The sequence below is a fragment of the Tachysurus fulvidraco genome, chromosome 8 (assembly GCF_022655615.1).
Source record: "Tachysurus fulvidraco isolate hzauxx_2018 chromosome 8, HZAU_PFXX_2.0, whole genome shotgun sequence".
In the NCBI taxonomy this organism is placed as follows: Eukaryota; Metazoa; Chordata; class Actinopteri; order Siluriformes; family Bagridae; genus Tachysurus; species Tachysurus fulvidraco.
The window spans coordinates 9,311,370-9,337,223 of NC_062525.1; the positions used below are offsets into that span (position 1 = coordinate 9,311,370).

A 25,854-nucleotide genomic window follows, 5' to 3' on the forward strand; every position below is an offset into this window, starting at 1 on the left:
CTCCTGAATCTAAATCCAGTGTTACATCGTCTGTATTTGCATATTTAAAGCCTAATTGGTTCTTATATTTTATGATGTATGATAATTTTTTCCAGTCACACAAATTTTCTAATTAGCTTTTCAGTTCTCTTTTTTTTTTCAAAGAATGCAGCAAAACCACTCATGTGAGTTTTTACAGACAAGTTTCAAAGTGTCTGCTGAACACAAAGAATTGTCTCATTTAGTAAGGGAGAGTTTTGAACTTGAACTTGGACAGTTTGGATGGGTTAGAACTTATCTACACTCAAGCTCTAACAATATAGAAACAATCCATCTCCTTCTGCATGTCTACGGCTTTACCTACGGTTTTACACATGCTTATAACTGTAGCACAATGTCAGAGACAGATAGAGAGAGAAAAAAAATACACAATAGAAAGAAAGGTTTGGGTGTTGAACATCTCTGGCGCATCTTCCTCACCATTCAGATGTGCAGAAAACCCTATATATAATACAATATATAATATTATATTGTACATTGTGTGAAGTGTAGTAAATTGTGGTAGAACTTTGGATATTCAATGTATGTATATAATATATAAACTCTAAGCATACACTAAACAACTCTCTCTCTCTCTCTTTATATATATGTATATATATATATATATATATAAATAATGTAATATATGTTCTATACTTTACACAATTTGCAATATAATATAATATTGTTAAATATAATTGATTATAAATGATTAGTCTGATTATTACAGTACGAGCAAATGATATTTTTAGCATCACTGTAGTTCCCTAGTTTATCTTAAAATGTATTACATGTAATGTTGTGTGTGTGTTTGTGTTTGTGTGTGTGTTCTTAAACTTGCTTAACACTGATCCTTTTCCTTAACACCAAGTTATCATGTGAGCATCTTAAACTCCATAATGCCATTAACAATTCACTGCAACTGTACACATCATCTCAACTGCCATTCCTCTACTTCCCTTCTCATCTCCTGTAATCCCCTCCTGCTTTGGTGCTTTTTCTCTCTGCACCAACATGTCTCTCTGTGGTCCTAACAGGCCTTCTAAGAACCCACTATGTAACATTATTTACATTGCTGCGCTGTAATTATGACTGATAAGAGTGTAGCTGCGATTCCAGTACTGATTAAGCACAGAGTCTGAGGTTCATCTAGAGTGCAACCTTGATCGCTTTATCTTTTTATTTTCCTCCTTTCCTCTCTCCAATTTCTTCAGGACTCTTTGAATCTTTCTAGGTCTTCTTTGCTATTCTTGTACTCTAACACATGTTGCTTCATGAACTGCCTCTCTGCTTTCCTCAAGATGAAAGGATTGGTATAGTTAACTATTATTTAATTTAACATTTACACAAATTGTGTATCATCATTATATAACATCAACTTAATGATCACTCAGAAAATAAATCTTTCTTTTTTACCTTTTTTTGCCGGATTTTATCAGTGAGTGCAATCTGCCATTTCCTTCGAAACTCTAGCATCACTCTATACCACTGACTGTAAAGCCTGCTGACAAATAATGCCAGGAACATGTCTCCTTTCCTTCCTCCTGAGTCTACATCGCCCTCTTCTGGTAACATTCAGCTGCACTGGAACTGCGCTTTAATTCTCAAACTCGTACTCTGGTTTACCTGAGTACTCACTTTTTCTGGAAGTAAATGAACCTGTGCATATGAGGGCAAGTGTGTCCATTGTGAAATACACCTGAGCTCACTGATCCAGTCAATATTATTTGAAATAATAATATTTTCAACACAATGATCAATTTAAGCCACATTTCTAAAGTACTAGTTGTACTTATCAGGTTAATTCCATTTACTTGTATAGCACTTTTAACAATGGACATTGTCTCAAAGTAGCTTTACAGAACATAAGAAATATAGTACGAAATGTCCAAGTTTGGACAAAAGTTCAAATTTAATGTTAGACCTATTTAAATGTGTTGTATTTATATTAAATGTATATATTAAAGTCTAAGGTGATTGAGGTGACTGAGGTGACTGTGTCAAGGAAACACTCTCTTAAATAGAAAAGGAAGAAATTCCTCATTTGTGTGACACTGAAAGGTGTGATTATAAATTGTTATAAACACTGGACAGTGTTCTTATGAATAATGTGCTTTCTACAGTCAGATAGGTTAATAATTTTTACCAATATATCTGTATAACAGTTTATTACATAACACTTGGGCCACCTAAATTTGTAATGAGATATGGTCTTGCAATAGTAATATGTTTGTGGGATGTTTTTGAGATGTCAAATTAATCAAATAATTCCAGACTTAAAGGTGTGCCTTAAAGGTGAATCTGACCAAAGCTTCAGTTACTGTTCTCTGTAAGTGCAGTTCATAATATTATCCATAAACAAAATCAATGCTAAAGATATGAAATGTCTCTCTTGAAGATGACATCTATTTTTTATGCAAAAGGTTTAAGAGTAATTTTTAAACCCCAGTTTAGATTCATTTAAAAACCACAGAATATTCACAGTTAAGTGCAGACAAGTCCTCACTTACCTGTCTGGTAGGATGTATGGACATTCATTAATATTTTTTTGTGCCCACAGATACTCCTTTATAAATATTATTCTACTAAATATTATTGATATTTGCCAGAACCTGAAGAGAACTTTGTTACCTGGTACAATGTGAGTGGTCTGACTTTAAATGTGTCATGGCCATGTTCTAGTTAAATCAGCTGGATGTGGGATTACTAGTGTTTACCTTGGTCTGGAAGCAGCAGAAAAGCTGGGTCAGGTAGGGGTGTTTTCTGGCCAGAGCGAGGATGCGTTTCTCAGTCAGGGTGCAGTCGACATCGTCGTCCTGCAGGATGACATCTTTCTTCAACACCTTCACAGCATACACCTCATCTGTTCCTCTCAGTTCAGCTAACATCACCTGAAAGGAAAGATGATAGAAATTTATGGCCTTATAACCATTTTACACACTCCTACTTACACCCTTATTATTATTATTATTTTTTGCATTCATTCTAAAACATACCCTGTTTAAATCAGCAACTGTAATAAGGCTCCATAATAATCCTTTTTCATAATAAGAATACAAATGAGGTTGTATTTTAGCTGCATCTAGAATTCTGTACTGATCTCTGCACTGTAAAGAAAATATAATATTTACTACATAATGGATTTTAGAGTCTTACAATAAGGAGACTTAGATCAATATTAAGCAATTTGTTATGCAAATTATTGTCTTTTTTGTAACAATATGATCTGAATATTAATTTTACACTCCCGTGTATACTCAGCATCAAATCCCTTTCCAATAGTGTGTTATATAATAACAATATTATCTTGCATATCTTGCACTCATGTAATCATAAATCTGTCACACAATATTAGAATAAAAACCAACTATCTACATTTCCTTTTGCACTAGATTCCACAGTACACAAAGACAAAACATTACTTTTCTTTTCCTCACCTTCCCAAAGCTGCCTTTGCCCAGCACTTTGATAAAGGAAAAGTGATCAAGGCTCATCCTCTTTGACTGAACACTCTTCACATCTCCATTCTCATGGCCCTCATTCTCTGTGCCCTGGAGCACAGTGGCCATGGAAGAAGAGGACGAGGAAGACTTGTGCTCTTGACCGAATGACAAAGCCTTACGGATGCTTTCTAGCTCTGCCAGTTCTGAGACAGGATGAAAGGAAACTGTTCAATGCTGTATGCATGAATAATGTCAGAGAAATGTTTTTTTTTTGTTTCCATACAAATGTTTTTAAAAAAAAAAAAATTATGAAGCATTTTCATGATAAGAATAATTTCATAAACTTTCATGAAATTTTTATGATAAGTTATAAAATGGCAAAAAAAAAAAAGGGAAAAAAAAATTAAAAGCAGACATTCACATTTAATTGGTATGGTGTTGGGGGAATATCAATTCCAATTGTAAAAATAAGTAAGTTCAACAATTTGTTTGAACATCAACAAGGTCAACAACCACTGCACTCAGTGCGTTAATATGCTGTTCTTTACCCTGTTCACAAGGTGATGTCGGAGCTGATTTGCAGCGATCCAGTTCTTCTGAGGAGGTTGGCTCTGAGGTGGATGGCTGGGCATCCTGCCCTGGAGTCAACTGCATACAGAACAGAAAAATCACATTCCTCAATTCTTCTGGTGAATTTAAGTGTCATTGCTGTCTGTCTATAATCTTTTACCACTCATCTTCATTGTATTCATTTTCACCATCACATGTTATCACTCAGAAATAGAATTAGACTCATGTTTATTTAAGAACTGTGTATGCTGCCCATTCACTGAGAACTTTATTATAACATAAGACATGCCTACTGATTCATAGTCATCTAATCAGCCAATTGTGTGACTTTGCCATGCATAAAATCATTCCGGTTCCAGGCCAGCAGGTTTGGATAATGTTCATGTCAAGCATCCAAATAAAGGGAAAAAATGTGATCTCAGTGTTTTTGATTGTGGCATGAATGTTGGTGCCAGACAGTCTGAATAAATATTTCTATTACTTCTAATCTCCTAACATTTTCTCACACAACAGTTTCTAGAGTTTCTTAGAATGGTGAAATAAAGAAGAAACACCCAGTATGTTTTAGTTCTGCAGACAACACCTTGTTTATGAGAATAGAATGAATAAACACTCAGTACAACTGTGGTGAGCAGAAGAGCATCTCAGAAAACACAACATATAGAGCCTTGAAGCAAAAGAACACACATTGAATCTCAATTTCTGTTCAGGAACACAGATGGTAGGGTCAGATTTTGGCAACAGCAGCAAGCATCCATAAACCCAACCTGCTTTGTGTGAACAGTCCATGCTGGCAGAGGTGGTGTAATTTTTAGTCATGTGGGGAATGTTTAGTCATCACACTTTGGGCCTGTTAATACCAATAAACCATCGCTTGAATGTCGCAGACTATTTGAGTATTGTAGTGTTGCAGACCATGTGTATCCCTTCATGGAGATAATCTAATGTATTCTCTCAGCATGATAACGAACCATGTCACAAAACAAACGTCACTTCAAACTGGTTTCTTAGACATGACAATAAGTTTGCTGTTCTTCAGCAGCCTTCACACTCACAGGATCTGAGTACATTTGAACGCCTTTGAGACGTGCTAGAACACGAGATGTACAGCATGAAAGTCCACCTGACCTGCTAAATCTGCAGAGCTGTGATACAAACATGTCAACATGGACCAGAATCTGAGGAACTTTTTAACAACGGATGCTGTTTTTAGAGCAAATGGTGTCCCAATTCTGTATTTGTATAGTGTTCCTAATAAAGTGCTCAGTGAGGATGGTATATTAATCATGTATTAATCATGTATTAATCATATACTGTATTAATCATGCTTTTACACCTTTAGTTATATTTACCTTTTTCCTGCGCTGGGTGCTGTTAGATATCTTGTCTGGTGTCACTCCAAGATCGGACAAAACCTTTGCGATCCCTCTCGCATCCACCCCACAGTTAGGAGCTACATTAGTCTCACAACGCCGGTGAACATTCATTTTGCAAACTGAAACACAGACAGAAAGAAACACCAGGAAGAAATCTTCAGACGAAAATCTCTCTAGAGCCTCTCAGTGGTTGTGAATCTTCAACATTAATGTTTTAATTCACCTCAAGCAATTCAAGGCTTGTAGTTTACTCACTGATTGGTCACTTTATCTAACTACAACCTAATGATTGATATTAGGTTTAACAGGCTAAAGATCCCCCGCCAGGGGGCATTATTACTCAAATAACGTTTGTATACATGAAGGCTGAAGGGAAGGACCTCATATGAGCTGAGTCAGGTTAGATTTATCCATTATATGTATATTTGTACTTGCACAATATATTGTACATACATAAAGTAAAACATTTTTTTACTAATGTAGTAACTTTTTACTCCTAGTGAATATGTGCTAAATATATATACTGTATACTGTATGTTCCTCATGTTTAATGTGAATACATAATATGCATAAAACTCCAACCAGTTACTGCACTCATTACCCAAGTGCCTACAATCAGGAACGGTTTTCATATCAGAGACACACAGCTCTTAATAAGCTACAGACAGAAATATCTAACGGCTTTGTGATTTACATTCATACAGTTTCAAGTGTGAGAGAATAAAAAACTAGGTCTCACACTAGATATGTAAAGAAGGGGAACTTCTTCATTTGATCAAGGAAAGGCTCTCAACTATATTCATCCCAGACCAGCATATTTCAGAGCTGACCATATGCACACATAATCAATGACATGATGTGTGCTTTTTTCAAAAACAGTTAAAATATTGAAACATCATTAAAATAGTGGTTTGTGAAATTTATTCATATTTAAATCTTTTAAATTCCAGCCCTAAAATAGGCTCTGCCTTCAGACAGCACAGAGCTACTCAGATCTGAAGACATAGTTTCAGTGCAGTGTGGGTTTGGATAAAGGTGAAAGTCCTCCATGATTTTCTTGCATTATTAATTGCCAGAAAAACAACAGAAGGCATAACAACCCCCTTAATAACCTTATGACTTACCTTTGCACTGCAGCCCTTGCCGCATCAGCCCCCAGAGTAAAGACCCACAGTGATCGCAGAAGGTCGGTACTTTATAATTGTGAATACTGAACTTGTGAGGCATGTTTACACTGAAGCGCTGAGAGCCAACCTGCGCACAGAAATGACATCCATTACTCTCTCTGTTCATTTATTCTGTAAAAAAACAACTATCTTATGTATTGAATTGTAAACATTTATAAAATGTAGTAATGATTGACCTCCTCTGGAGTGTCATCCTGCTTCTTTAGCCCAGGACACTTTGTGATGATGAGCTCGTGGCATCTTTTATGGACTACACAGGTACATACTGAAAAAAAAAATACAAGGTTAACATAAAAAACACTTTCAAAATAAAATAAAAAAAAGTGAAGGTTTGTGCTCCGGTACAAGAATATTAATTATATGGATACTGGATACTGGTACATCTTGTCTTTCTCCAAAAGAAAAAAGAGCTCAAGCATAAAGTGTAAAGAAAGCTAAGCACACATGTAAATGTGAAAGGTCCCAACCTTGACACTGGTATCCCTGTTTTCCTAATACACCCCTGCAAATGGACACAGAAAACACATGTTAGACGAATCCGATATCACGCTCTGTCAACACGTATACATGTCTGAATTTTCCACAACACAGAATCACAGTCATTAAAGTGTACAGCCTGTTTTGAGCAGCAGAGGACACCGTTTGCTATTAAAAAAATCAAACCATGCTTAGTGATGGCGAAAAAAGACAACGTTGTGTTGTGACACACAGACATGCTGTTGTTTGGTGTCACACAGGCACACCGTTATGCAAATTGACTAACTGTACGGCCTTGAGACCAAAAAAAGAACGAAAGTGCAGAGGAGTAAAAATACCCACAGCTGTCTGTTCACTCCATCAGCGCATCTTATTGTGTCCCAAAAGGGACTTGCTTAAAGAAGATCTCTATATCGTATTAGGCTATATATAATACGCTTTACATTTACATACATTATAAAAGGTAAATGCAGTACAGGATAAATGTTTATTTATTATTTAAATGTTTATTAAGCATTTTTAGAAGCCTCTTCAGAAGCACACAATATGGCTTTTCACATTTAATAGATAGATAGTTAGCCCTGGATCATTCTAAACCCTGGCTTAAACAGAACCCTGGGATAGCTGTTTTCACATTTCACACTGCTCATAATTTACACGGGGTTAACAATTAACCCTAAGTATTCATAATCTCATGTTTCACTCAATACATTCCTCAACCCTGGGTTAACGTTTGCATATTTGCAATGTCAGCAGTCATGATTGGATAAATCCTGCACACAACCACTTTAAATAAGCTCTTTTTTTTCAGTCATGCAAAAATCAATTTTGCATCAGTGAAAAAAGGACATGTCTGCCATTCTGCACCCCAGCAGTTATTATTACCTTTCACAGCTTTCTACATCTTTCAGCCTTTTTTTAAAGTTTGCTGTGTAGTCCAGGCTTTTTACTGATATTATACTGATACTTCTACTAATTATTCAGTTCCAGGTTTTTCCCCCCTCACAAGGGCACGTAATTCAGCGATGTTCAGTGATTTGTTGTGACCCTACGTACCAAATTGTTTTTGTTAAGTGTTGTTAAGGTTATTATCTGATATGAGGCACATGTTGTTCAAGTTTTGATTGGGGTCTGTTTGGTGTACACGTCTGGCACCACAACGCTGCAAAAGTGCTTTAGAGCAGGGTTTAACCTGGGGTTAAACTCAAAGTTTAATACAATGACAACTAAGGGTTAAGCACAGTGGGAAAAGCCCTAATGACTGACATTTTACTCTCATAACAAACAATATATAGTAATATACAGTATACACGGATTCCATCACCCTTTATCACTTTGTCTCGGACATTTATATGCTCAAAGTAATGTGATAAATCTGGCCAAAAATAAGATTTGGGCAATAATTTAATCAACTTGCTTGCAGCACACTTCAGTAATCCAATAACAGAAAAACTCTGGTCAACACGGGTAAACTAATAATAATCACATTGATTTTAGCAGAAAATTGTTTTATTGTTACAAAGAAATTAAAATTTTTAATTTTACATTTTTTAGGGAGGGGGTGGATTAATGTATTTCATGCCAGTTGACTCAACCGACTTCTAATAATGTAAACAGGTAAACATGACCAGTTCAGATGAACAGATAATTGCAAAAAAAAAAATTAATGTAGATGTAAATGCACTCTGAGAGAGAAAAGGAGAGCGAGAGAGACAGAGAGAGACAGAAAGAAATCTTACCAGATGAAGTCACGACAGTGGGAGCAGTAGGTGGGCTGTCTCAGGTAAGTGGCCATAAATTTGTGTCCGTTCACTTGATGGACACGTCTGCGCACTGCCCCCTGACGTTTACGGGGTCGCATGCGCTCACGGAACACTCGCTCTTCATTTTCCCCAGATGTAGCAGCTGTCAGATACATAGTGACACAAAGGATAAAATACCCAAGGATTAAAACAATGACACGTCTAATTTACTGTAACACAGAACTTACAGAATACTTCATATTGGACTTAAAGAGCTATGAATATCCAGTCAGTGATGTTTAAATGAGAACTGAGCATGTTTTGTAATATTTGTCAAAGATATTATCAGGTATCTGTAGCTGTCTATTAACTATATTATCTATATAAGAAATATATAAGAAAAATGACTGACTATAACTTTAAAGCACCTTTAAATTCTAAGAATCGTCACAAGTACAGTGTCTGGGTAAATTTCCACACCAGACTGACTCTTACATCTGACCACTCATACTCATACACACTCTCTCACACACAGAGTGAAACATCTCCAGCTGTAAGCTGCACAGGGGAAACACACCCACTCAGCCTGTGCAGAATTATTCCACTTTAAAATGGAGTTACTCAAGCCCACTGTCTGAGGTCACCTCAGGCAGCAGAAGATCAGAACAAATGCATCTTTCATTCCTTCACTTAATTGCTCTCCTGAAGGTTCTACACTGTGTGTGTAATAGAAAGAGAGAGAGAGAGAGAGAGAGAGAGAGAGAGAGAGAGAGTTAGAGAGAGAGACCTGAGGCCTGAGAGCACCTGACCAAACATGTGTTCTGCTCAGCCATGTGCCTTAACACAGGTCAAATCACAGAGCCTGAGGGACATCACAATGCATGGAGAATAGCATTGACTAGGGTGACTTCTCTAAATGTGTGTGTTTGTGTGTTTGTGTGTAAGTGTGTGTGTGGTGGTGGGGGTGGGGGGGGTGTTCACATTTGGACAACACATTAAATCCATTTGGTGCAGAGTTTGCAGGAAATAACAAACAAGTTTCACTTTAATCAATGAACTAGTGTTGCATCTTGTTCTGTTTATGTTTAGAAACTCTTCAGTCCATGGCTGACTCACATTAAAATTAGACCTGATTAAAGTCCAGTGTGTATTAAGTAGAAAAAATCTGATTGTTTGTTATCCTGTATGTGGATTAGTCTAATATTAATCATTTTTGTTTTGTTTAGCAGTGATCTGACAACGGCTGTAACTGTTACAAGGTGCTATCATTAATAAATGTTAGAGTTTATATAGTTTCTTGTTAGCAACATTCGTGATCGGAGAGAATTGTCTCAGGCCATAGTCATGTTTAGATTTGATGTTTTGCCTGTTTTCTGGCTACTGGTTGTTCAGCTCTGAATAAAATTATATACAAATTCTATCTGTTTGTGTAGGCGTTATAGTGTAAGCTGTGGATAAACAATTCTCCATTTTTACAAATGGAGTACCATACTGTATTCTGTGTTGCTTTACCTACTTATACAGACATATTCACTATTAAGTCATATGTTGCCTCTTTGTCAGTTTCATATCAGTGATCTGTTGGAATGTGTTTAATATTTGCATATGCGTTATTGGATATTTTGCAGCAAGGTTTGCTGCTAGGGAGGAGAGGACTCCTTAACAGGATAGACATGCTTATATAATGCCTTATCTGATTAGAGAGCAGACTGTAACAGAGTGCAGGAAAACAAACCATGCTTTAACAAACGCAAATACACATAGTAGAGTTAAGCCAAACAAGTGCTTAGAATGAATAGGATCCTAAAAATGTATACATACTTATGCATTCCAGTTGATTTGTAAGATAATTTTAGTTTTCTACCACTTGGATCTTTCCTATTTTGTACTAAAATATGCAAGAAATGTTTGACTAATACAGTGTGTGTGTGGGTGTGTGTGGGTGTGTGTGTGTGTGTTTGTAGGAGTGATAGTATCTGTGATTGTTAAGATGAATGCTTCTGTGCTATATATGTTTTGACCTCCAGATGTTCCTCCAGATGTTCATACATGACTGTATGGTGAAAATGAAGCCTGCAACCCCCCAAACACTCAATGTTTTACCATGAATTAAGTCTCGGGTAATCACGCACATGCATGTAACACTTGTACATAAATGAAAGCATGACAGCATTCAGCAAGTGGAAAACTAAAAAGTTGTCTAAATAAACTGGTCCACTTAAAGTGAATTACCAAAAGTGATGAATCTTTGCCTAAAGAACAATATAAGGGTCGTTGCCCAAGATGGAAAACAGGCATTCCAATAAAGCACAATGTAACCAATAGCAGTGAACCATATTTTTCAAATAAGCAATGATATTCCAAGTGCCTACTCCATACTTTAACAATGCTCAAAATTCTGGCAGTGAATATTGAAAATATAGTGCAACCTCAAAACAGTGCAGTTTCTCTACAACCAACACAATATTACTCATTATATTGTCTCAACTCATAACTGGCAAACATGATCAGAATTATAACTTACACCTTCTTACGGGTTTTTTAAAGACAGAATACACGATCCACATGTTCTGTTGCCAACTTAGTAATTAGTCAAACATTTGTGAAGCAAACACGCCTACGTACTATCAGACCGTCTCCTCTTGTCCATGACAATAAATCATACCTCCTCATCCTCACCCCTCGGTTTGAAGTTTTTAAGTCTCACTCTTCTCTCTTTAAATTCTCTCCCTTGTCCTTCTCTCTATCAGCATGGAGTGGAGGATGAATAGTGCAGGAGGTTGAGCTGATGAGAGGGCAGTCCGAGTGGAACAGAGGGCCATGTTCGCCCACTGCCAGACAGCCAGAGGACAACAATTCAACGCCAACACCACTTCAGCCCCAGACAAACCATAAACAGGCAACACAAGCACACTCCAAGCCAGCCATGGTTCAGCCACACATCAATAAAAACAGTATTAATCAGAGAGAAAGAGAGTGAGAAAAATCACACATCTGCTGGAAACACAATACACAGCCATATTATAGCTTGAGGTCAATCAATTACACTACAGCTGCAATTTATCAAACTGAAACTGATTCATAGTTCAGAGCATAGATGCTAACACATTATTAAAAATATGAGTGAAATTATGTTAGGAAAAAGCAAAAAATCATGGCACAGTGGCATACTGGATTAAGCTGGCTGGTTCTGGCCAAACACACATCTCACTACTAAACACTGTGTTCAGGGGTATGTCGGGGGTATATCAATCAATACAAGTTTTGTGTGAAGAGGTCATTAGGTTTACACTGAATCTACAAGGTCAAAGTAGCAAACACATAATGGAAGACTGTCTCACCCTAAAAATCCATTCACAAATCCCCATATACTTGTTCAATATTAATGCGTTCAGACTGGAGCCATGTGATTGTGTATTTTGAGCAGGAACAAATTCTTTTATATAGTGATATTATGTTCATAGATCACAGTAGGTCATAGTGGGTGTTAAGCTACATAGGTATAGAAGCTTTAACCTGTCACATATTGATTACACTAGAGTGAAATCCTTACTTCACATATAACAACTTTGGAAGTTGGGGACAGAGCATAGGGTCAGCCTCGATACAGCATCCCTGGAGCAGAGAGGGTTAAGAGAGCCTTGCTCAGGGGACCAACAGTGGCAAATTGGCAGTGCTGAGCTTGAAACCCGGTCATCAACCCAGAGTCATTACCACTTGAGCTACCACTGTCCATAAAAACAAAAAAGAGGAGAGCATGAACGCAGCCCCCCACTATCACGAGGAGAGATTCACGCATTTGAAGGAATTCACAAAGATCAGCACAGCCTGAGTTCAATGGCTGAGCCTCGCTATGGGCAAACAACCTCCTTGACCATGGTATTGCCCTTGCCAGGTAAGTATGAGCAGATATAAGCAAGTCTTCATAACATTAATAAAGAACTAAATAGAGTTTATTCTAATGCTCTACTTCTGCTGTGAGCTTTCTTCACTTTCAACTCACCTTCTGCTGTTGTACTGTAGATGGTCTCACATGGAGACCCTAACAATGTGCACTGCCCAAAAACAATTAACATCTCACTCATGCTTCTGTGGAAAGTCTTATCTGGACACTGTTGATTTGTACCTAAAAACTGCTGCTGTAATCATCAAAACTTTCCTGTGATCATCCCCGGATTTTATTCACAATAGTTTAGTCTTCAACAATGATTTATTTATTTTGTAATGATTTATATTCTCTAGAAATTAGTTAATATGAGTTCCATGGTTTGTTCTTGGTCTTTTGCTTTCTAACTAGGATCTAATTTGCATCCAGATTTCTGTAAATCTGCTTTTGTGACAATATCTACTGTAAAAAAACACAATACAAATAGAACTGTAGTGAATATTTACAGAATACAATTTGGGTATGAGGGGGGCACGGTGGCTTAGTGGTTAGCACGTTCGCCTCACACATCCAGGGTTGGGGTTCGATTCCCGATTCTCCGCCTTGTGTATGTGGAGTTTGCTTGTTCTCCCCATGCCTCGGGGGTTTCCTCCGGGTACTCCGGTTTCATCCCCCGGTCCAAAGACATGCATGGTAGGTTGATTGGCATCTCTGGAAAATTGTCCATAGTGTGTGATTGTGTTAGTGAATGAGAGTGTGTGTGTGCCCTGCGATGGGTTGGCACTCCGTTCAGGGTGTATCCTGCCTTAATGCCCGATGACACGGAGAAGTTCGGATAAGTGGTAAAAAAATGAATGAATGAATGCATGAATTTGGGTATGATAATGTAGTAATTGTTACCGAAAAATCTGAATAAGGAAGACTCCAGATATTTTGGGTACAAGGTACATTGTGTAAACCTGATATTTTGCTGAACCATTCTTTCATAATGTTCACTGAGACCTATGATGCCCCACCTCATTTGTCTTTCTTAAAATTAGAGTAACAAAAAAAAAACAGGCTTGGAGAAGGGGACAGCGATTTATTCTTCAATCGCGATCTCTGTTTCTCTCAGAAAAGCACTGAAAGCTGGCTGAGGATAAATTCAGGGATATGATGGACATGCTGTGTCTAGAAGCGGTGTTATCTAACAAGCCATCTGGCAAATATCACTCTCACTTGATCTCTTTCAACATATTACAGCAGACAAGAACTACTCCACTGTGCAGAAATACTACATTTGCAAAACTACAATTTCCATGAATACACAAAAAAACACTATGGACTCTAACTGGATTTTAAGATGTTATAAGTATGTTGGAAACAGACTCTAAACAGATGAGAACCTCAGACCAGTCCTGTTAACATGCATGTGTCTCATCCCTTGGCCTCTTTCTCCTTTCCTCTCCAGACCTTGTTCTTGCCTTTTTTCCATCCCTGGAAACCTGTGAGCTCACAGGCTGGTTTCCATGACGACCCCCACAATCTAAACGATCAGCGCGCCAGGGCTGCCCTGCTGTACAAACATGAGGAGAGAGTGGAAAAGACCCCGAACACACTTGTGCACCGATCGATTCAACCATGTCAAAGATAGCAGTGAGGATCTGAGCAACGAGGTAGAGACAGAGAGAAAGGAATGGTGGGAAAAGATTAGGCTTAAAACAGTGAGCGTGTGAGAGAGAGTGAGCGAGAGAAAGAGTGAGTATGTCTAAAAATAGACCTCTCGCTGTACCACTCTATTCAGAACCACATGCGTTTGCATGGTAATTGGTGATGGGTTGCACATATTATAAACGAGTTAAGCCTCAGAGAAAGTTTAGGTGAGGCTAGAACAGGACTTGGAATGGCACTGAATATATAACGATGAACAGAACAGAACAGAACAGAACAGAACAGAACAGAAAGTAGGAGGTTTTAGCTGAAGCAATGGCTTAATATCGCATCCTCAATGTGTGCACTGAAGCTGCAAAAAAGAGTGTTGGCTAGCTAGAAGCCATAAGTGTGTTTGTGTGTGCATGTGTGTGTGTGTGTGTGTGTGTGTGTGTGTGTGTGTGTGTGTGTGTGTGTGTGTGTGTGTGTGTGTGTGTGTGTGTGCATTGTGTGTGTGTGTGTGTGTGTGTGTGTGTGTGTGTGTGTGTGTGTGTGTGTGTGTGTGTGTGTGTGTGTGTGTGTGTGTGTGTGTGAATGTTAAAAATATATATCTAACTTCAAACCAACCAATATTACCACTAATGTTAATAAGATAGAGACAGACAGACAGACAGACAGATAGATAGACAGAGAGAGAGAGAGAGAGAGAGAGAGAGAGAGAGAATCAGCTCCAATATTATTGCCTCCCTTAATAGCACCTTCATAGAAAAACAGATTCAATAAGACAATGAAAGCTTACAAATATAGTGTATATCACCGATATATATGATAATAGCACTGACAGTCTGAACAGGCTTGAATACACTTATAGAAGATATTTACACCTTTATATTCTTACTCATGATCACGTGATTACATGATCAGTTCATGTGGACAGATCAGACACGTTTCAGTTCTGATAACGAGAATGAATTGATCAGTGCAAAACTTTTAACTGTGTCATGTGTGCAATATCATATTTATAATTCAACAGAGCAAAAGTAGATTTCCTAGATTTTTTTCCAAGGCTATTTTTTTTTGTGCATTTATAAAAATACTTTAGGAATGGCAATAATCTTCCTAAATATGTGCTTGACATAAAATGCTATCTGAAACTGAGCAATAATTACTGTATAAGAATTATTTTTGTTGCTGGAAAAGTAAGTTTTTAGCAGGTGTACAAATGTTTACTTTGCATAATTGTGTCATATTTGTTTTACTCAATTATTTTGTCTGACCTTTGATTGGTGTCAAACAAGCTAGGAAAAATGATCTCTTTAGAAATACGTAGACACAGAGGTATGTCATTTTCCAATTGAGCAACTAACATAAAGTCTGCATGTCCCTAGGATTCCAGTTGGGTGTGCGTGTATCTGTGTCTGATAATCCATAGCTTAATCTCATTTGCTATTTTGAGACACATAAACCCTGGTCAGCCGATATAATGAGCCTCCCCGAAACATTTCTAGTAGCCATACACCACACATATACATGCATGTATCACACACATACAGACACATACAATAAAGAAGCCCACCACTAGTCCACATGAGTTCCCCAGGCAGTGTTAGTTAATTAACTTAATCCTTCTTATTGCATTAGTTAGTAGAAAGTGAGTAATTTGGGTCTATATATAAAAGCAAATACATGACCATGTACAGTGTGATGAACTCTTTTCACGTCATACTCTCAGAAGATGTTCTTTGTATCCATTGATAAGTGATTCTCACACATTTATTTTATGATATGCTTGTTTTAGAGCTATGACAGAAGGACAGATATCATAAATATCCCTCTGGTGTCATCTGTGATGATCAGGAATAGACTGATTCAGAAAGCCCAGCTGAGTCGCGCTGAGTGAATCTTCTTTTACTAACTTCATCCCCGAAGGATGCAACATACAGGACCCACCATCTTTAATTTTAGCCCACTGTGTATGAAATTCAGTGTTTCTGTGAAAGGTTTTTTGGCAGTATAGAGGAATATGAGTCTGCGCCAAATGGGACTCACTCCAAATCTAATAATTACATGGAGTCTGACTTTCTGGCATAGGGCCTGTGGAGTCAGCAGAGCTTTGAAAGGAGATAAAACTTTTATCTTCAGGCCTGAACTACTGTTGAGCAGGACAGGGTCAAGCAGGTGGGATTATGGGTAATGGTTCAGGGATTGTGGGGAGCTGCAGAGAGAGCTATTCAGGACTGCATAGCTTGAGGCATTACTGAAAATAGCTCAGCTTCCCCCTCACAGCGTTGGAGAGTTTCTCTTGTGTGTCTGTGTGTGTCATCGATTGGTCTGACTGTGGAAACAGAAAAAGATTATCTGTTTCTCTTTTCTATACTGCCACAAGGACATACTGTGCACTTTTGTTGTCATGGGAGTAGGAGCAAGGTCATGTTAGGGTCATCGCTGGGGAAATAATCTGTTAATGTTGGACTCTTTTCACATTGTCTTTTACAGGTGTAACTTGAAAATGAGAAAATCCTAAGAAACCGATAAAGCAGTCAATCAGGACATGACCTACTGCAAATCCAGGGAAATTTTCAGCATGACGTCTTGATGACTGTTTATCATGCAGTGCTCTGCTACCTATTGAGGAAGCTGAATTCAAACAATAGAGTAGTGGAACAGGTGAAAACATAAAGTACACAAAGAAGAACTGAAGAAATATCTGGGAACTGTGGGGTTTTTAAAAAATGGCATAGCTATTTGCCAAGGCCAAGCTTAATTGTGTAAATAAGTTGGCCTGCAGGATGCAGTTTTTTATCAGCAGAAAGAAGGAAAGAAACGATGCAGATAAATAAAGACAAACCAAAGTCTTAAAAATACACATTTTACAAATTCCATCTGTTATACATCATACTGTATAAATCACGCTTGGACTTTAAAGGCTGAAAGTTTGAGTTGAAATTCTGGGGAAAATGATGCACCAAGACTCCAGGAGGATTACAAAGAAACTACCATGAGGGCTCACATGTGAAAAGAAACGTGTACACTGCTGAAAAAGAAGACCCTGTTAGCCATTTGTGCAGAAAGCAACAACTTTTCCTTGAATGAATGATACTGTGAGACTTTTGTAATTTACCATTAAATCAAAAGCAGACTCTTAAAACATGGTACAAGTAAAGAGTAGATACAAATGACTGACAAAAAGCATTTGAAACATAAATTCTAAGTTACTTGTCACCTGATTTAATGGTAAGTGTGTGTGCATGCATCCAGGTAAAACACCTACAAGGCTACAAGTTTGAATGAGGCCCAAACTGGTAATGGTATCCATCCAGGGAAAGCACTGCGCTCTCGGTCGATGTAGCAAATCAACCAGAAATCAATAGGCATGAGAACGAACAGAGTCACATTGCAGTAGGCTTCCTGGAACAGAGGCGATATAACAGCCCAGGCTTAGCACAGACCTGTGCACATAAGACCATTCAAATGAGGCATGAATGATGCTGAACTTTCATTAACGGTCCATGCAAAGTGACCAGGCACTGTACACAGGGTGCTGAGCCATGCCCACACATTAGCACAGAACGGCTGTTTGCAGTGAGACACAGACAAGCTAGAATTAAACTGAAATTAGTTACCAACACCACGCTGCAGGGGCCTGTGATTACAGTGTCAACCACACACCACCACCATTATCGTTTTACACACTAATCATCCATCTGTGTGTTTGTTTTTTGGTGTGTGTGTCTGCTAATCCTGGCAGTATCCTCTGGAATTCAAGGGGATATTATCTCAGGATGTTGGTAAACCAGCTCTGTGTGTTTAAAGCCTTATCTACATTAGAGCTGTCAAAACAAATTTATATGTGAACCCTCATAATCTTTTCTGTATCTGAAAATAGAAGAAAAATATGACACTGTTTAAGGTCTCATGTGATCCTTTTAGTTAGAACACATTTTAATACACATTTCCATTTCAAAGGAAGTAAAGTAATTAATGTAAGTTTTTTTAACTTACATTTTTAAATCATATACAACTATGACCAAGTTACAAACAAAACCATTGTATCAGAAGTTAATTTCCAACAGAAACGAATTGGAGTCAGACAATTTTCAAGTTCAAATGCCATTCTATTGGGTATTTTAGTTCACTACATAGGTTTTAAGAGCATCATTACATCATATGTCATGTAGTGAGCTTTCATGGTGCACAGGACACCATTTGGGATTTGGCCTAAATGCTTGTTGGAGTGTCTAAAAATAAGTGCACACTATAAAACAAAGTTAAACATTTCTTCTAGTGAATAAATAAAAATATAACATAAAGCATTACATTTTGCTCTAAAATTATGATTTTATAATCATTTTCACTTTCACTTTTATGAAATTATGTGATTTTTTTTTATTATAGGCTTTTTGTCCTACAATGTAATCGTATTTCTGACCATCAGTATACACAATATTTTTGCTTTGTGCATTGCACTGTGAATTTAAAACAAAAATGCACTGATAAGCCCCTGACTGCTACTTATTAATAAATTGTTCAAGCATTCAGGAAAAACTGTACGATCTGTTTTGGATGATCCTTCCACCTGAAAATAGCTAAGTACAGTATAAATTTAGCATCATTATTGTGTGAGGGCATTTGTATATACTGCTGCATGGCATGATGTTCAATGCTGTACTCAGTGTTAGGTTCAGTCTCAATCATTGTCTGAGACAATCTGGAAAATAAAGTTCTGGCTCTGGTAGCATATGGTCCATGTACAGTAGAGGTTTCAGTGTTTCTGTGTTTCAGCGTCAAAGGAAAACTTCTCATGTGAAAACTCACACAGGAACAATCTGCTCCTCAGAAAAAAAAATACTCACTATAGCTTAAATCAATTCCTTAAAGTTCTGAGTGATCTTTTTATAATAATCTTCTGAAGAAAGCCAAGCTGAGCTAAAATGTGCACATTTGATATCCTGAAACTGATATGTGGAGGTTCATTAGACTTGCTCCAGTGCACAGGAAGCCTGTGTGTGCCAGCCTGCAGTTGAGAGCTGCAGTATTGCGTGGGAGCTCTTCAGGTTGCTCAGACGCTATGATCCTCACATTTCCGGCACCCACACACACTTTCAGAGTTTAAAAGAGTGGGATTTCCCTGCAGATAGCTGCCACTTTATCCAACACTGTCTCCAACACACACACACACACACACACACACACACACACACACACACACACACACACACACACACACACACACACACACACACACACACACACACATACAGCCAGGCTAGCACAGGGAGTACTAAACCTGTTGCTCTAAAGCATACTGTAGGTATCAGAAAGTATATTGTAAAGCAAAACAGAACCTTTTATCAGAACAAACGTTGCTCCGATAAATTAAAGACACAATGACAATTTCAAGATTTTCAGACACCTAGAATCAGTATGTATGCATATGTATTTATGTTTGTATGTATGTGCGTACATATGTATGTATATATGTACTTAATTTTTACCTTCACTTGAGGATCCTGACAATTCGATGATGACATAGACTTTGCCCTCAGGCTCCAGGTCAATCTGAGGAGAGAGCACACATGGGATCAGAGATTAGAGGACTTGTACTCTGCAAAATATCACTCTAGATGATGGCTTGGGAGATTAAACCATCAAAGCACTGTCTGACATGAAAGCACTATTCACTGCTCATTTCATAATGCCATGCATCTCATCAACCTCTGTGCTATTAATTTATTAGTAGAAAAAATTCAAATAAACATTCAATAATATTTTTATCCTTTGTGATCTCTATATATTGCATCTATTTAATAATTTTTAAAAACATGTTCTATTTATATGCTCAAGAATGATTTACAATAGGTTGTTTATTTACCAAAAATATCACATCCATGGTTAATTTTTTTTTTGCACTATTTTTGCACTTGTTGTTTTTTTGCAGTCGTGATCTATTTTAGTGTTGCATAACAGGATAAGTATGCCGGATTTTCTTATCATGCTCTGCTGCCACACTGTAGCATCTTCATCATGTTCCTATATAGCTGTTTCTCTCAGTTATAGACATGCTGAGCTACAGACATTTAGCATGGAGAATGCTGATGTTTTATAAATCCACTTCAGATCATTTGCACAACCACGACGCCCACCCTGCCAACGGCACAGCATGGGGCATCTGAGCCATGAGAGGGAAAAGCTTTACACTGACAGGAAACCACCGCTTAATCTCATTATCCAGCGAGAGACAGTCAGAGAAAGAGAGTGAGAGATGAGGGGGATGGAAAGAGTGAAGGCTCTGGCATGTCCAATAGATAGAGGAGGATGGGGTTGTCAGGAAGATGGCTGAATCAGGATACTTGGATGGTTCAGATCACAACTGTGAACAGGATTATTTCTAAATTCAGTACAATTTTCTATTTGTTATTCATCATACATACATTACCCCTGTCTGTGGCTTCAAACATGACGCTACATCACAGATATTCACAGAATATTTAGACATCAAAGATCATGTTTTTCAGCATACATAATAGATCCCGTGATAAAGTGCTGAATCTGATTACACACGAGTACAAACACCGACATATGGGTGGAGTCTGAAATAATTGGGACAGAAATGTCAGAACTAGTAGATAGACCGAATAGCGGCCATTCAGTACAGCACGACCGTCTTCGGCTGTAGAATTACTGATTATCAGAACCTTCATCTTTTCAAATGCCATTTTCTCATTTTTATTTAATTACTATAAAACAAATGATCAGAATAAATTAAAGTGCAAGCCATAACAATTTATCGGTTTATTTTATAACATTGTCTTATAAAATTAGCACACTACATTCTCTTTATTTTAGCATAAGGCTAAAGTATTGGCAAGCTTCGATTTACTTGGCTCTTTTCTAACAAACCTGCTGTGTCTGGTGCACTGTAGATGCTCTGTGATGCACTGTCACTCCAGGATTTCACAGATTTTTTTTGTGACTTCAAGCTCATCCTAATATGTCACTCACTCAATTTTCTACCGCTTTATCCGAACTACCTCGGGTCACGGGGAGCCTCAGGCGTCATCGGGCATCAAGGCAGGATACACCCTGGACGGAGTGCCAACCCATCGCAGGGCATCCTAATATCGATGCGCTTAATTTCTGCAAAATCATGACATCCCTATGTGTAAATCGATACAAGTGTAACAGGCATTTAAAAAAAAATAATAACCTACATGTCCGTTTTTATGTATGTGCTGCTTGTGCTAATCACTAATGTCCACAACTGAACAACCTCCAGGGAACTCATGTGATGTGAAAATCACACAGGTACTCGATCAGACTCCTTTATTCGAGTTAGCTACTGTAGCGCTAGGTCTTTCTCTCTGTCATTTCCTTTTTTGGATGTAATCAGCCAATCAGAAAAAAAATCATGAACATACACAATTGTGAATAAGACATCCAATGAAAATAGACATTAATTGGGGCTTATCAACTTTTCATAGAAATGAGATTTACTCTTGACAGACTGACCTGAAAGTTGCTATTTAATAATGCTCTGATTTATTATGTCTAATTCCATGTTTCAGCATCGCATTACAATTTCTCCCATGTTTAAACAAACTGCATGATTGAAAACAGGTTCTTCTTCAGAAAAAAACATAATATCAAGTTACAATATTTATATAAATATCCATGACTTGATGCCAAATCCACAAAACACAGTATGACTTAACGTCTTCCTGCTTAAGGAAAATGCCTTGCTGGAAATGTCACAGTGGAATAAGTTGAAAAACAGATTCGCTGTGAATAGCTGATGATGTCATCTAGAGCACAAATGAGGTGATGACATGTCTAGCACCCTGTCATTTAAGTCCCTCCCCTTCTGGTGATGTCATCTGATTCTATTCAACTGCTGTCTCTTCGAGTGAGGCTGTCTCTAAAGTTCGATGGCCACTAAATATAGCAAAGGAAGGAAAAGCTTTTGTTTGTGTTTGTGTGTGTGTGTGTGTGTGTGTGTGTGTGTGTGTGTGTGTGTGTGTGTGTGTGTGTGTGTGTGTGTCCTCACTTGTTCCACGTGTGCAATTTTCTCTGATGATACTGTCTGTATAAGTGGGGGTAAACGCTTTGCAGCTAAACAATGTTGGCAAGACACAGTCGAGATTCTCTGGCTCCAAGTGGGTGTGTGCATGTGTGTGTATGTGTGTGTGTCCTATTTTCCAAAGTCACTCTCGTCAGAAGGTGCTGGAGGACTGTAGACTGTAGTCAATGCATTACTTGTATACACACACACACACACACATACACACGTACACAAACAGAATGCAGGCAGAAGTGCGATGCCCCAGCGATGGCCTCGCTTCACTTCACACACCCAGAAAGTGCTCCCAGCCAGGCCAAACAACGGCTGAACAACACACACACCGACACACATAAACAAAGCCTAGAGTCACCAGAACTCTGTCTTCCATTACAGAAAGTAACAAAGCCTGTGGCAGAGAACCAGACACTCTCACATGCCTGGTGTCTAAAACACTGGGCATTTTACTGTTACTGACATTTTCATTGTTTTCATGATGAATTTATTGCAGTGGCACTTACAATGTTTGGTAGAGTTCTATATAAAAATTTCATATTAAACATACTATTTGTACTATGCACTACAATGTAGTGTGGCCATTTTATTATTTCAATAAAGTCCAGAAATTGTCTGTGCATTCATTGGTGTCACAATTGTAGCTGACATATTTTGAAAGTCTGTGACAGCAAGTCATCATTTTTAACTTAACTATCTGATTGTTTAATTTAATTGTTTAATTTTTTTTTAAATATTTTATATATAATCCTGGTGGACTGTGTCCTTAAATCTTAAATTTGACTGATGTGTTACCACATGACTAAACTACATCCTACTACAAGGAGCAATCCAGCCTTCATTATGATAATGTTTTATTTAATGCACCTGCACTTAGCAGGATAAATTCCTCATATGTAGAAAATAAATTGGATAATACAGTCAGTTTGTGAATAAATGATTCCTAAACTCAATAATTGTTAACAATGTATTTTCTGTGTAAATATTTAGATCAATCTTTATTTCCTCATATAAGCCAGTGAAAAAAAAAGAATAATCTCAGCTTGTAGAAAGTCAATTAAAGGAGAGAGACTATTTATGTATTACAGCTTTTGAGGAAGCTGAGGTCAGAGATGATACAAAAAGAAGGTTAAGTGCCATGTTCAAGGACCCAACGCTGGCACTTTTAATCTTCTAATCAGTAACCCAGAGCCTTAACTACTAAGAGAACACTGCCCAATGTTCAAAACACGCTCATCCTTCCTTTACCTTATTCTCTCTCTCTACTGTATACATCAGCGGTCTCCAATCTTATCCACAAAGGGCCGGTGTGGGTGCAGGTTTTCATTCCAACCAAGCAGCAGCCACACCTGATTCCACCTATTTAATCAGCTGTTCTTAGCTTTTAGTAGACTCTGGTGTGGCTTCTGCTTGGTTGGAATGAAAACCTGCACCCACACCGGCCCTTTCCGGATAAGATTGGAGACCCCTGGTATACAGTGCATCATTAAGACAATTTTCATTAAGAAAGAAGCATCAACTGCTGCTGCAAAGATGAAGACTGCCTTCTGCACTTCCCCAGAATGAATTCTTTCAACATATTTAGTCTTCTACACCTGAATAGCTTAATGATTTATAATCTCACTATCCATTGCCCCTAGAGGAGGATGCATCTTTTAAGTCTTTTAATTTTTTTTTCTCAAGGGGTTGTCTCAGTTGTCGCGGGAGCTTTTTTCTTGCCACTTTCACCATTGCCTTGCTCATCAGAGGTCTCGAGATATATCTGGATTTCTGAATTAAAGGGAAATACCAATAAATATCAATTGAACTGAAAAAATATTTTATTTACGAAAAATACGAAAGTGCTGATATTTTCCAGTTTGTGTTGTTAGTCTGTCATATGTTTTAGTTTATATCATGATCAGTCAGACTGCATTTGTGACTGAGGTCTTTGGTTAAAACTATAGTGTGAAGAAGATAATGTCATTTGATAAGGCCCCAGTTAACAAACCTTAAAATTGCTCTCTACAGTTCCTACAAAACCTCCATGGTGTTAAAGTGTGGTTATAATATGATAATTGATGCCATCGTTCCTTTACTAGTTTATTGTACAATCCCGGTTCATCAGTGTTTCTGACATTATACACTGAAAACCCTTTATATGACACTTAACAGAAATACATATTCCACTCTTAAAACAAACCAGGGTTCAAGAGGCAAATCATCAACAATGAGCATGCAGCACAGTGACAGACCTGTCAATCAGCTGATTTGTGGCAGCTAAATAATGCAGAGCAGCTTTGCTCAGCACCGACTCACATTACACACACAGGTATATACACACAAACACAGACTTATGCACACACGTGTTAAAGGGGCAAAATACAGAATGCACATGTAAATGAGTGCATTTAAGAGACAGTGAGAGCAATATGAAGAGAGAGGAAGCAAGGACTGTGTGTGTTTGTGTACGTGAGCAAGGAATATAAGGTGCAAGAATAAAGCAAAGGATAATGTGGGGACAGCAGCAGCTCTCATCATTAGCATGCACATACACGCACATACACGCACACACACACACACACACACACACACACACACACACACACACACACACACACACACACACACACACACACACACACGGTATCTTAACACGTCCCGAAACATTTTGTTGGTTTTTCCTGTCATTTGTGAAAATCTAAGCTGCTGTCAATGCTGTTTGCGCATCTGTACATTCTGCACTCTCTCACATGCTCTAATTCTCAGACATAGACAAATCATTCATCCTGTGCTCTCCTCCCATCTCTGTTGCACTTCAGCTCCAATCACTGCTGTACAAATACATAGGTACAAATCAAAGAGAATAAACAGGTCACACTTTCACACACATAATCTCTCTCTCTCTCTCTCTCTCTCTCTCTCTCTCTTACTCACACACGCACACACAATTAGAACTGTGACTCAAAATAGACTCAGTTCATTTCTCTAATGTCTCTGAAGCTTGGTTAAATTCGAGTTTTAATATTTACTGTCTTTTAATGAACTTAATGCTGTCTTATAAATTAAAAGACAAAGAGTTTAGTCATCCTTAAACTTTACAATATTCAGCATTATTCTTAACATAAGTGATTATCACAAGCAGGGCTGGTTGAATTAGACTTATTTTGAATGCTTCTTTCATTTTGTTTTGTTCTTTTTCATTTGTTCTTCCATACTATTATTATTATTATTTTTTTTGCTTGTGCTAAAATAGTTGAGGCACAAATTTCTTATATAGATGTTGACTGTTAGAAAAAATAAGTGAGTTGTGAAAGTAATATGTTATATGAGATTCACAATAGATACATTTACAAGCATTATGAATATTAAATCTTATCAGTGATTTAAAATTCTCTATTCCGATTGATCAGAAGGTGCTGATTAATTTTCTATAATAACAGTACAGACAACAGTACAGACAATAGTGCAGGTTC

The 25,854-nt window shown here is 37.7% G+C and overlaps 1 protein-coding gene and 1 non-coding gene across 2 annotated transcripts in view; both read right to left on the bottom strand.

Annotated features, from left to right (window-relative positions):
• prkcea (protein kinase C, epsilon a) overlaps positions 1-25,854 on the bottom strand; it is a 55,129-nt gene that overhangs the window by 17,628 nt on the left and 11,647 nt on the right. Inside the window, exons 2-10 of the mRNA XM_027163129.2 lie at positions 19,824-19,887; positions 8,811-8,976; positions 7,062-7,096; positions 6,771-6,859; positions 6,532-6,661; positions 5,384-5,526; positions 4,010-4,109; positions 3,456-3,664; positions 2,736-2,909 (exon numbers count right to left, since the gene is read on the bottom strand). Of these exons, the coding sequence (XP_027018930.1) occupies positions 2,736-2,909; positions 3,456-3,664; positions 4,010-4,109; positions 5,384-5,526; positions 6,532-6,661; positions 6,771-6,859; positions 7,062-7,096; positions 8,811-8,976; positions 19,824-19,887 (1,110 nt within the window). The remainder of the gene's footprint in view (positions 1-2,735; positions 2,910-3,455; positions 3,665-4,009; positions 4,110-5,383; positions 5,527-6,531; positions 6,662-6,770; positions 6,860-7,061; positions 7,097-8,810; positions 8,977-19,823; positions 19,888-25,854) is intronic.
• On the bottom strand, positions 12,560-12,716 carry LOC113653514. The gene has a single exon (XR_003443114.1). It is a non-coding gene; the product is annotated as a U1 spliceosomal RNA (small nuclear RNA).